General features: G+C 42.8%; 1 protein-coding gene across 1 annotated transcript; it reads left to right on the top strand.

The window, feature by feature from the left end:
- Positions 1-444: 444 nt before the first annotated feature.
- LOC139567904 (transmembrane channel-like protein 7) lies at positions 445-12,849 on the top strand. Its single transcript, XM_071389508.1, has 16 exons — positions 445-601; positions 1,120-1,387; positions 1,960-2,108; positions 2,410-2,565; positions 3,327-3,412; positions 3,542-3,687; positions 3,896-4,043; positions 4,332-4,508; positions 5,780-5,925; positions 6,179-6,293; positions 7,486-7,583; positions 7,652-7,835; positions 10,299-10,429; positions 10,733-10,888; positions 11,073-11,151; positions 11,339-12,849. Exons 1-16 carry the CDS (start codon positions 586-588, stop codon positions 11,516-11,518), a joined length of 2,235 nt encoding a protein of 744 aa, XP_071245609.1. The 5' UTR covers positions 445-585; the 3' UTR covers positions 11,519-12,849.
- Positions 12,850-12,945: the final 96 nt, after the last annotated feature.

Here is a 12,945-nt window from a genome sequence, read left to right as displayed (position 1 = left end):
GAATTGCAATGAAGAGCCATAATGATTAACTTTCGTCTTCGACTCTCTATTTAAAACACAATGTCAAACAAAATGTTGAATTATGTGAATAGCAGCATAATAAACAATTAAATTGTTATTTGGACATTTTTTATTATTTCATATTCAAATAATATTACCCCATTTTAAGCGTTAATAATTATTGATGCTCCATCATTTAAAAGGTTTATGGTGGTGGCATTTGAGGACAGTAGAGCGCGACAAATGTTGTTATATAAATACAAAAGCTAGCTAACTAGCTATACAAATAAACGTCAAATTGTTGGTCGGGTCGTTTGTCAGTATTTAATTTTGATTAAACTCCAGTCATATCCACAATTAAATAAGCACGATTGTTGTGTGTATAATTGTGGGAAAGCATGCTATGCCGATCTAGTATTTATACATCTAGCTCCAGAGTTGAGTCGCTTTGGGATTCAGGAAAGGGAATGCGGCTTTGTTTTCCTTCTGCTGACTGACAGCCAACGTCTGCTAGCTACGCTAGTTAGCTAACAAAGTTGTTAATTCAACTTTCGTTGATATTAAACGTGCACGAGGACAACTGAAATGGAGAGAGACTCAGGTAACTAAGCAAACTCAATTTCATATGGACCTTCTCAGCAAGTAAGTTAGTAAATGTAGCCAGTTATCTAGATAGACAAGGCAGGTAAACCTTCCTAATGCTAAAAAGCTATCCAGCCAATGTTAGCTAGCTAACGGGTAGCTATCTAACTTTTAGCTAAAACTGAGCTAATTATCGTTGCTATTGAAAGAAAACTTCCCTTACTCTTTGAGTTTTATGACATTAAATAGCAACAGTAACTTGGTTGCTGAAGATATGTTTTGATAGTTGTAATTGTTGAGGTGTGGTTGTTGTAGTTTTTTCAAATGTACCTGTCTGTTGCAATGACTGTATGGCTACACCACTTCCTGTACATTCACAGCCAAATAGTTTAGTGAGTTCAACAGTATGATATCAATACAGTGTATTGCATTCAAGTACTGCTCTTTAAACCCCACATTTTACTCTCACTTTATGAACTTTAACCCCGATCCTCTTCCACAAAACACTTTTTTTCCTCCTGTATTTCTCTCTGACAGTGTTCCACAATGACCGTCTGGGAGCACCACGTAACCCACTACTGGACCAGCTCCCCAGCTACCAGTCTCTGCTGTACCGCAGAAAGCCCTCAGCCTCGGGCAGTACCAAGCGCCGTGGCAGCTCACGGACCAGGCTGGGCTCCTCCAGCAGTGGGAAATGGGGACAGACCACATTGGCCAGACAGCATGAGGAGAAACACAGGACTCAGACCCAACAGAGACCAGTCAGGGAACTTCCCAAACCTATGGCGGAGAAACGCAGAGACAAGTCAGATCGCTAATATGTCTTCATGCAGTGTTATACTGGTGTAAAATGTTGTATTGTAATGATAAAATGAAAAGGGTTGCACTGTGTAATAACATTTGTATACCATGTAACTGTATAAGTTACAGGACATCAGAGATTTTTATGTTTTTAACTGAGTCTTACTGTGTTGGAAGTAATTGGTTATCTGCCTTCATTGCCTTCACTCACTGTAGGGGCCAGCAGTGCATAGTTATTGCTCTGCAGGCAGTGTTTCATTTCTCGTATCAATTTGAGACATTACAGGATTAGTGAAGGAATGCTCTCTGAATCTCTCCTAGAGATATGGCAATTCTCAAGCCTTATTCAATAACAGAGCACAACATTCACTACAAGTAGGCTACAATTTCATGAGCATAACGATTGGGTCTAGAGATGGTTATGTTCATGGTGGACACTATATTGAGTCTCTTTGTCAAAGCTCTCTTGGTGGATTCTGGTGTGATGTTAGTATTCTTGAAAAATGCTTAGTATGTAAACATTGACTGACTGACTGATTGATTGCTTAATATATTGATTGGTTGATCATCTGACAGGGACCAGCGTTTGGAGCAGGCCAAGGATCTGAGCAGTTGGAGCCAGTGGAGACAGAGCACCAGACGGACCCTGAGGAGACTGAAGGAGGATGGGTTTGAGATGCTCAGCAACCTGGAGCTCTGGAGGGGAGACATCCATGTCATTGAGGGTAAGAGAGTGAATGCCAGTGACAAAACAACCTGTTACTCCAATTGACTTCTATTGGCATCAATACATGATTTATGTCAAAGGCTTAGTTACATGAACGAAGCTCAAAATTGGATTTGTGAGGGACAAAGGCAGAGTGTCCACAGAGATGATGAAAATTGGGCAATTAAAAGTTTTCTTGCTCACTTGTGTGTCTTCTGTTGGAAGTATTGAAAGATATGAGTGCATTGATGTTGATCTCTTTAAGATCCGGGATGGTATCTAAATCACTCATCCTTTCCCTTCTCTGTGTCCCATCACAGGGATGTTTGGCACGGGGATCCTGTCCTACTTCTCCTTCCTGCGTTTCCTGGTGCTGCTCAACTTCATCATGTTCCTGCTCATGTTCGGCTTCGTCATTCTGCCCATCATCACCGCCCCCCATGCCTCAGGGAACACCACATTCAACCACGTAGATGGTAACACAGGCCTTTACGTGTTATAGAGTAAAGTAGACCATATTATACATGTAACTGTTAAGATAAAGGAAACACACAGACCCTTTAAACCGCCTATGCTCCTTTGAGACCCGTCTTTCAAAGTCACTTCTAGCCTTGGTAGCAAAAACAATAAGCGTTTTTATACATGACTCTAAGCATGATGGGATGTTAATTACTGAATTAACTCAGGAACCACACCTGTGTGGAAGCACCTGCTTTCAATAGACTTTGCATCCCTCATTTGCTGAAGTGTTTCCTTTATTTTGGCAGTTACATGTACATCACAGGAGGTTGGTGGCACTTTAATTGTGGAGGACGGGCTCATGGCAATGGCTTGAGCATAATGTGTGTAATGGTATCAAATACATGGTTTCCATGTGTTTGGTGCTATTCCATTCGCTCAGTTCCAGCTATTATTATGAGCCTTCCTCCCCTCAGCAGCCTCCATTGCTGTACATTAATTATATAGTATTTATGTCAACTGTAGGTCAGTAAGAGATTAACACCACATTCAACCATGTTGTCATGAAGGTTCAGTTAGAGAGGAGAGATATGGGGCATGTAGTCAGTAACTTTCTGCGACATCAAGAGCATCAGTCATCTTTACATTAGACTATGAATGTTGTATTGTTAATCTCATCTATGATATATATATTTTTTTTAATTCATTGTTAATGTTAATGGACTTCTAGATAGATGTCTTACCAATATTATATTGTTGCTTCTGTTGTGAACCACAGGCTCCGAGTGCAGTAACTACCCCAGCACCTCTCGCCGTGGCCTGGTGGTTTTCCACCAGCACATCACAGACCTCCTCTCAGGGGCGGTACGGACTACCCTCATATACCACGCCCTCTTATTCATTTAATTCAGTCACTCATTGTACGCCTGCATAGCACTGTAGATGATGTTCTGGGACTGAGAATGACTCCCTTGTTTGTTTCACATCTTAAAGGGCTTTCTGGAGCAGACCTACCTCTTCTATGGTTACTACAAGGTAGAGACCATTCACTTCCCTAAGTTCACCTACAACCTGCCTCTGGCCTACCTGCTGGTCACCATAGCCTACCTCTTCCTCAGTCTCATATGGATAGTCAAAAGGTAAAAAAGTGCCCTATCTTACTGTATTCAGTTCAGACTTGTCAATTATACTAGTCTTTTGGATAAACCGGTCCTCAAAAGGCATATCTTCTCAAGCGTGCACATGCTGTCCAATTGTTTTTCACGGTCATGCAAGTCGTATACTGTTATAGAAATACTTCAGTTTTTTAGCAATTTCCAAATCTGCATTTCTCGTCGTTCCCCAAAGGTCTGCGACTGGCTTCAAGCGTAAACTGGTGCAGGACGAGGATCGCTTCCAGAGCTTCTGCAACAAGATCTTTGCCGGCTGGGACTTCTGTATCGTCAACGACAGCGCAGCCAGGCTCAAGAGGAGCAGTCTTCTTTATGAACTGAAGGTGAGGTGTCAGTAGTCAGTCGATAGTATAGGTTGACTCAAAACAACAGGGAGAAATGTGATTCAACACTACTGACAAAGTGAATTGAAGTCCTCAGTTCACACATTCCAGTTACAGCCATATAATGTAACAGAAGTGTATTGGTTCACTTCTGTTTACCACTCGCTTTTCACCGACTCCTTTCAGAAGGAGCTGTGTTGATTTGTTTAGTAATATATACAGTATGTGCTTATAACTGCATATAATGGAGGTCCGATATTAATTCCTCTGTCCTTTCTATGTCAACAGACTGATCTGGAAGAGGAGCGCATCAAGCAGAAGATAGCAGACAGGACACGGAAGGAGAAGTGTAGGATCTACTTGATCCGACTGATCCTGAATCTGTTTGTGATCGCTGTACTGGCTGCCTGCTTCTACTCCATCTACATAGCCACCAACTTCTCCCAGAAAGCACAGATGACTAAGGTAACTAGGCAAGTCAGGTAAGAACATATTCTTATTTACAATGACGGCCTACCCCGGCCAAACCTGGACGACGCTGGGCCAATTGTGCGCCGCCCTATGGGACTCCCAGTCACGGCCAGATGTGATACAGCCTGGATTCGAACCAGGGTCTGTAGTGACGCCTCTAGCACTGAGATGCAGTATCTTAGACCGCTATACTACTCGGGAGCCCCATGTATTGGAGGATTCTTTTTAAATCACATTGTGATAAACCTTTAAACAGCAACGTTAGTTTAGTTTAATTTGATGTGTACTATGGAAGCTTAAAGCTGAATTGCAGTAGCACATTCAAGAAAACAAATGTAAATCAATGATCAACATGAAGGGAGTTGAAGCGTGAATGGAGGAGGAGCATCTTGGTCACAGCCAGGGAGGATAGTTGGTCAGAGAGTCGGTCAGAGACAGGTCTGGAGTCTCCTCAGCACACCTTGCTGTCCCTGATGTCCTCGGCCTCTCCTTATGGACTCTGTAGGTAGCTGGTCAATAGACATATGCTTATTTTAGATCTGATACATATGTCTAAGTTTAGCACAGGTGTGTCAAACATACGGCACACGGTTGGTCTGAGTAAAAACTGAAATATATAATTTTATTATAATAGTTTTCCCCACGGGGGAAAAAATGATCTTAATCGCCATTGAAATGACTAAAACCAAATCTAAACTGTAGAATTGATAATGGACCTACATTTTTCCAGCATCCTAAAAGTCATCGAGATGAAAACTAGACAGTCAGGGAGCATTGACGAGACCGAATGCGGCCCACGGGGGGAAATTAGTTTGACACCCCTGGTTTAGCACAATTTTTACATTTTTAATTTAACTACACAAGTCAGTTAAGAGCAAATTCTTATTTACAATGACGGCCTAACCCAGACGACGCTGGGCCAATTGTGCGCCATCCTATGGGACTCCCAATCACGGCCGGTTGTGATACAGCCCAGGATCGAACTAGGGTCTGTAGTGACGCCTGTAGCACTGAGATGCAGCGCCTTAGACCACTGGTCACTCGGGAGCACAATGGTTGTGTTTAAAAAATTAAAAAAACGTTTATCGATTTTACAAAAAACACAAACATCAACACAGAACGACACTGACACGTTCAACAATTTCAAAGGTTGAGGGATGAGCACAATGGCTGTTCTATTGAAATGAATGCTCTCTTCCTCAGTACTGTATACCTAATGGCATGTGCCTTTTCTGTTTGACTTCAAACACGCGTTGTCATAACAGGTGAACTTCATCCTGGACCTGATCTATGAGTATCTGCCTTCCATCGTCATCACCCTGGCCAACTTCATCACCCCCCTCATCTTCTCCCTCATCATCCAGTTTGAAGACTACTCCCCCGCCTTTGAGATCCGCTTCACTCTCATGAGGTAAACAACAGGGCTGGGGTTGTTTTATTTCTATTCAGTCAATACATTTTTCAGTTTACTTCCTGAATTGATATGAAATTTACCCCAACCCTGGCAACCAAGCACTTTCTTCTGTGAAAATCAATGAATGATGCTCTTGATGTTTCACACCGATTACAGTTTGCATACTGATGTAGCACCCTGGTATGTATGAATAGATTTTTGCATTTTAACACCAACGTAATGTCTTTGTAATGTCATAATCTTTCCACAGGTGTGTGTTCATGCGCCTGACCAGTATCTGTGTGCTTCTCGTCTCTCTCTGGGGTCAGATCACCTCTTGCCAGGAAGGCAACTGTGTCTGCGGGTACAACCACATCCTGTACCCGGTGAGTGGAGGTCAAAGGTTACCGTAGATATACAATACCAGTCAAGTTTCTTTATGTTTACTATTTTCTACATTGTAGAATAATAGTGAAAACATCAAAACTATGAAGTAACACATATGGAATCATATGTAACCAAAAAGTGTTAAACAAATCAAAAATATATTTTAGATTTTAGATTATTCAAAGTAGCCACCCTTTGCCTTGATGACAGCTTTGCACTTTCTTGGCATTATCTCAATCAGCTTCACCTGGAATGCTTTTCCAACAGTCTTGAAGACGTTCCCACATATGCTGAGCACTTGTTGGCTGCTTTTCCTTCACTCTGCGGTCCAACTCATCTCAATTGGGTTGAGGTCGGGTGATTGTGGAGGCCAGGTCATCTGATGCAGCACTCCATCACTCTCCTTCTTGGTCAAATAGTCCTTACACAGCCTGGAGGTGTCTGTTACATGAACTCTGTGAAACATTTATTTGGGCTGCAATTTCTGATGCTGGTAACTCTAATAATGAACTTATCCTCTGCAGCAGAGGTAACTCTGGGTCTTCTTTTCCTGTGGCGGTCCTCATGCGAGTCAGTTTCATCATAGCGCTTGATGGTTTTTGCGACTGCACTTGAAGAAACGTTCAAAGTTCTTGAAATGTTCCGTATTGACTGACCTTCATGTCTTAAAGTAGTGATGTACTGTCATTTCTCTTTGCTTATTTGGGCTGTTCTTGCCATAATATGGACTTGGTCTTTTATCAAATAGGGCTATCTTCTGTATACCACCCCTACCTTGTCACAACACAACTGATAGGCTCAAACGCATTAAGAAGGAAAGAAATTCCACAAATGAACTTTTAACAAGGCACACCTGTTAATTGAAATGCATTCCAGGTGACTACCTCATGAAGCTGGTTGAGAGAATGCCAAGAGTGTGCAAAGCTGTCATCAAGGCAAAGGGTGGCTACCTTGAAGAAACTCAAATATAAAATATATTTAGATTTGTTTAACACTTTTTTGGTTACTACATGATTCCATATGTGTTATTTCATAGTTTTGATGTCTTCACTATTATTCTACAATGTAGAAAATAATAAAAATAAAGAAAATCTCTCGAATGAGTAGGTGTGTCCAAACTTTTGACTGGTACTGTACATATTAATATTGGACGTTACTATGATCTCATATAATTCCTGCCTCTGCCTATAGTGTTGGGAGTCTCGCGTGGGCCAGGAGATGTACAAACTCATGATCTTCGATTTCATCATCATCGGTGCCGTCACTGTCTTTGTGGAGTTCCCTAGGAAGTAAGTCATCTTTTCTCTTCTCTCCTCTTCTCTCCTCTCCTCTTCTGACGGTTCTCTCCCTCCCCTAGACTCATAGTGGACTACTGTGACTGCGGCCTGGCCAAGTGGTGGGGCCAGCAGGAGTTTGCCATCCCCCAGAACGTCCTGGAGATTGTGTACGGCCAGACCATCTGCTGGATCGGGACGTTCTACTGCCCCCTGCTGCCCGCCATCTGCACCATCAAGTACTTCATCATCTTCTACATCAAAAAGGTAACATACCATAGAAATAGAAATACTAGACCGTATCAATGTACTGTGATAGGTGGGCCGGTGGCCATAATTGTAGTTCTATATAATACAGTACAGTAAAAGCATCAGGAAGGTACAGAAACTAAAACAGGAAGCAGCCGTGCTCAGGTCTGTTCAACGCTGGTCCGACCAATCGGATTCCACGCTTCAAGATTGCTTCGATCACGTGGACTGGGATATGTTCCACATAGCGTCGAACAACAACATTGATGAATACGCTGATTCGGTGAGCGAGTTTATTAGCAAGTGCATCGGTGATGTTGTACCCACAGCGTCTATTAAAACATTAAAACCCCAACCAGAAATTGTGGATTGATGGCAGCATTCGCGCAAAACTGAAAGCGCGAACCACTGCTTTTAATCAGGGCAAGGTGACCGGAAACATGACCGAATACAAACAGTGTAGCTATTCCCTCCGCAAGGCAATCAAACAAGCTAAGCGTCAGTATAGAGACAAAGTAGAGTCGCAATTCAACGGCTCAGACACGAGAGGTATGTGGCAGGGTCTACAGTCAATTACGGACTACAAAAGAAAAACCTGACCCGTCGCGGACCACGATGTCTTGCTCTCAGACAAACTAAACAACTTCTTTGCTCGCTTTGAGGACAATACAGTGCCACTGACACGGCCTGCTACCAAAACCTGCGGGCTCTCCTTCACTGCAGCCAAAGTGAGTAAAACATTTAAACATGTTAACCCTCGCAAGGCTGCAGGCCCAGACGGCATCCCCAGCCGCGTCCTCAGAGCATGCGCAGACCAGCTGGTTGGTGTGTTTACGGACATATTCAATCAATCCTTATCCCAGTCTGCTGTTCCCACATGCTTCAAGAGGGCCACCATTGTTCCTGTTCCCAAGAAAGCTAAGGTAACTGAGCTAAATGACTACCGCCCCGTAGCACTCACTTCCATCATCATGAAGTGCTTTGAGAGACTAGTCAAGGACCATATCACCTCCACCCTACCTGACACCCTAGACCCACTCCAATTTGCTTACTGCCCCAATAGGTCCACAGACGACGCAATCACACTGCCCTAACCCATCTGGACAAGAGGAATACCTATGTAAGAATGCTATTCATCGACTACAGCTCAGCATTTAACACCATAGTACCCTCCAAACTCGTCATTAAGCTCGTGACCCTGGGTCTCGACCTCGCCCTGTGCAACTGGGTCCTGGACTTCCTGATGGGCCGCCCCCAGGTGGTGAGGGTAGGTAACAACATCTCCACCCCGCTGATCCTCAACACTGGGGCCCCACAAGGGTGCGTGCTCAGCCCTCTCCTGTACTTTTTTTGGCTTGTCACCAGAAACACTCACAAACTTTTACAGATGCACAATCGAGAGCATCCTGCCGGGCTGTATCACCGCCTGGTACGGCAACTGCTCCGCCCACAACCGTAAGGCTCTCCAGAGGGTAGTGAGGTCTGCACAACGCATCACCGGGGGCAAACTACCTGCCCTCCAGGACACCTACACCACCCGATGTCACAGGAAGGCCAAAAAGATCATCAAGGACAACAACAACCCGAACCACTGCCTGTTCACCCCGCTATTATCCAGAAGGCGAGGTCAGTACAGGTGCATCAAAGCAGGGACCGAGAGACTGAAAAACAGCTTCTATCTCAAGGCCATCAGACTGTTAAACAGCCATCACTAACATTGAGTGGCTGCTGCCAACATACTGACTCAACTCTAGCCACTTTAATAATGGAAAAATTTATGTAATAAATGTATCACTAGCCACTTTAAACAATGCCACTTTATATAATGTTTACATACCCTACATTATTCATCTCATATGTATATACTGTACTCTATACCATCTACTGCATCTTGCCATCTTGATGTAATAAATGTATCACTAGCCACCTTAAACAATGCGACTTCATATAATGTTTACATACCCTACATTACTCATCTCATATGTATATACTGTACTCTATGCCATCTACTGCATCTTGCCTGTGCCGTTCGGCCATCACTCATTCATATATTTTTATGTACATGTATAAGGTAGTTGTTGTGAAATTGTTAGGTTAGATTACTTGTTAGATATTACTGCATGGTCGGAACTAGAAGCACAGGCATTTCGCTACACTCGCATTAACATCTGCTAACCATGTGTATGTGACAAATAAAATTTGATTTGATATGAATGACTGTTTGTGTTTTTGGTTGTAGCGTATGGTTTAAGCTGGGTCTAAACCTCGGGTTACATACTATAGGTAACTGATTGAGTTGAGCGATACTGTACCACATAGGTAATAGTGTAGGTCAGGATATTTCCTTATCCTAATTGCTTCAGCCAATTGATAGAGAAAATGAATATCCCATACCTGTGCGTATTATGTTGACTGAAATGACTGAAAGGGAATTCTCACCCACAAATATGTTGATTAATGTATGTATTGTCTACCCTGCAGGTGACTCTGGTGAATAACTGCCGCCCGGCCACCCGTCCGTTCCGAGCCTCCAGCTCCAACTTCTTCTTCCTGGCTGTGCTGCTGATTGGCCTGGCACTGGCCTGTATACCTGTCACCATTGGCATTGCACAGTGAGTACATGGCTGCAGTTAGCCTAGCATGCATGCATCTTTATTTCCATAGATAACCATCAATATGGCTAATTGCACTGAAACTCACCATGCACCAATCTCATACCCTTTTCATACTGCTGAGCCTAACTGAGCCTAGCTTAGCTGTACTGCTGTACTGTTGCTGAAACTGGACTGGAAAGGAAAATATTTGAGTCAGCACAGTACAGTTTGGCTTGGCACCATAGTGTGAAAATAGTATCAATCTGCTCCTAGATCAGTTGTTGGGGACATAAACTTACCCTCCCGTTTCTCCCTTATCAGGATCAGCTGTTCCCAGGCCTGTGGTCCCTTCGTTAACTACACCACATCCTGGGAGGTGCTCCCCCGGACGGTGTCCCAGCTGCCTGCAGGAGCACGCACGTTCCTCCTGGCCATCTCCTCTGAGGCCTTCGCCGTCTCCCTCTTTGTCATCACATGGTACGGGTTCCGGCCAATGATATCACTCCTGTCTACGGTTCATTGTCATTTGATATCCAGGCCGATAGATTGTGGTTTCAGCCAATCAATCAATCAAATATATTTATAAAACCCTCTTTTCATCACCACGTCACAAAGGGCTATCAAAATTCTGCTTTGTTAACCGTTGTGTCCTTCCTCCTAGCCTGGCCATGTTTTATGTCATTGCTCTAGCTGGAGCGCACAAGCGAGTGATCAACCAACTGAGGGAACAGCTAGTCATGGTGAGTAGCTACAGTAACCAGTCTACATGGCTGCACAACTCTATACTGTACAGTAGCTTCATAGGAGTTAGCTGTAGGGACAGGATTATTTTCCTGACCAGAAAAAATCTAGGTCCTAGTTATCTGGTATAACGTTGTTATAGGGTTAATTTAGGCACTAACCCTCCTCTTCTCCCTGTTCGGCCAGGATGGGCGAGACAAGCGTTTCCTGATCCAGAAGCTGTGTCAGGCCCAGAGGACCTGTGCTATTAGATCCACAGGTTCGGGATTCCAGTCCCACTCCTCAGACAGAGTCAGCCCCAGCTACCGCTCCAACTCTGGGGTCTTCCTGGTCCAGCCACCCCCGGACTCTGCTACTCATGTCTGAATTGCTAGGATTAGGACCTTGAGTTTTACCTGACCAAAGAACTCAGGGCTCTTGATATTACTTGTAACTGGCTGTCTAAACACTATTACTTGCAGACACTATAGGAGCTGGCTTACCAGAAATATATTAAGTCTAGACCTGGACTAAAATGCATGCTCAATGGAGAATCTCCATTAAAATAGCTTTTTAGTCCAGGACCAGGCTCGATCTGTGTCCAGGAAACCAGCCCTACCACTGGCAGACACTAGATTTGAGGAACACTATGCAACTGGAGGATTAGCTTTGCCTATCAAGGCTCTTTGGTTTTGATCCAACACATGTGGAGATCTGTGAATGTTCAAACGTTTAACAAGCACTGTTTTACAATATTGGACCAATAGTTTGAACTCAAAGCTGGCAAAATAGCTATTTACTGCCTTTTGTGGAGAATATCTTGTCCTTTTTGTTGTTTACTATATGTAGCCTACCATAAACATTACTATATGTGATGTCATGATGATAATTCTGACTATTACCTTTTTCCTTCCAAGAAGGACTCTTATTATGACAATAACCACTATAACGCTTTGAATTGCCCTTCTGAGTAAAGTAATTTAAAAAAAAATCAAAGCTGATCCCATATTGTTCCACTTGAATGCCTAGAAACACTAAACATTCTTCTTGCACTTTAAATGTGACCTTTCTTGTTTATCTTTTAAAGGTATACTGTATTAATTTGTGTAAACATATTCTTGTTTATAATCTCTTGTTTACTATTTCTATTACTACTATTTTTCTCCCTCTAAGTATGAACTTTTAATGACCATGACAAGCTGCATGGGATTTAACATTTCAAAATGTATTTGAGATCTACTGTCCCAACTTCCGCTACATACCAAACTGAACTAATATATTTTTTTACTGTACTCTGTCTCCACTGCCAGTGCTCCATAAAGGGGAGGCGTTGTTTTATCCATTGCAAACCTTTGTTTATGAGTGAACTGTTACATTTGAATCAACTAGTAAGATGTCATTTTGGCAAAAGTTGTATAATTCCAAAATCTGTGTTTTATTCATTGTTATAAACTGGGTGGTTCAAGCCCTGAATGCTGATTGGCTGACAGTTTGACAAACCATGTATTTTTACTGCTCTAATTACTTTGGTAAACCGTTTATAATGGCAATAAGGTACCTCAGGGGTTTGTGGTATATGGCCAACTCTGCTTTGCGTCGTGCTTAAGAACAGCCCTTAACCGTGGTATATTGGCCATATACCTCACCCCCTCGGGCCTTATTGCTTATCGAATTGTGACTGGAAAAGGAAAATAAATAATGCAAGTATTTAAAACGTATGTTATTTCTTGTCATACTTTGTGTGAATTTAACTTGTTTAATTTGTTCAGTAGGGAAACCCAAAATACAAGATTCTGTTCATATTTGAATAGGCA

This window comes from Salvelinus alpinus, chromosome 2 (assembly GCF_045679555.1).
Source record: "Salvelinus alpinus chromosome 2, SLU_Salpinus.1, whole genome shotgun sequence".
In the NCBI taxonomy this organism is placed as follows: domain Eukaryota; kingdom Metazoa; phylum Chordata; class Actinopteri; order Salmoniformes; family Salmonidae; genus Salvelinus; species Salvelinus alpinus.
The sequence above is the reverse complement of the archived record's forward strand: the minus strand, read 5'-3'. Positions and strand labels throughout refer to the sequence as shown.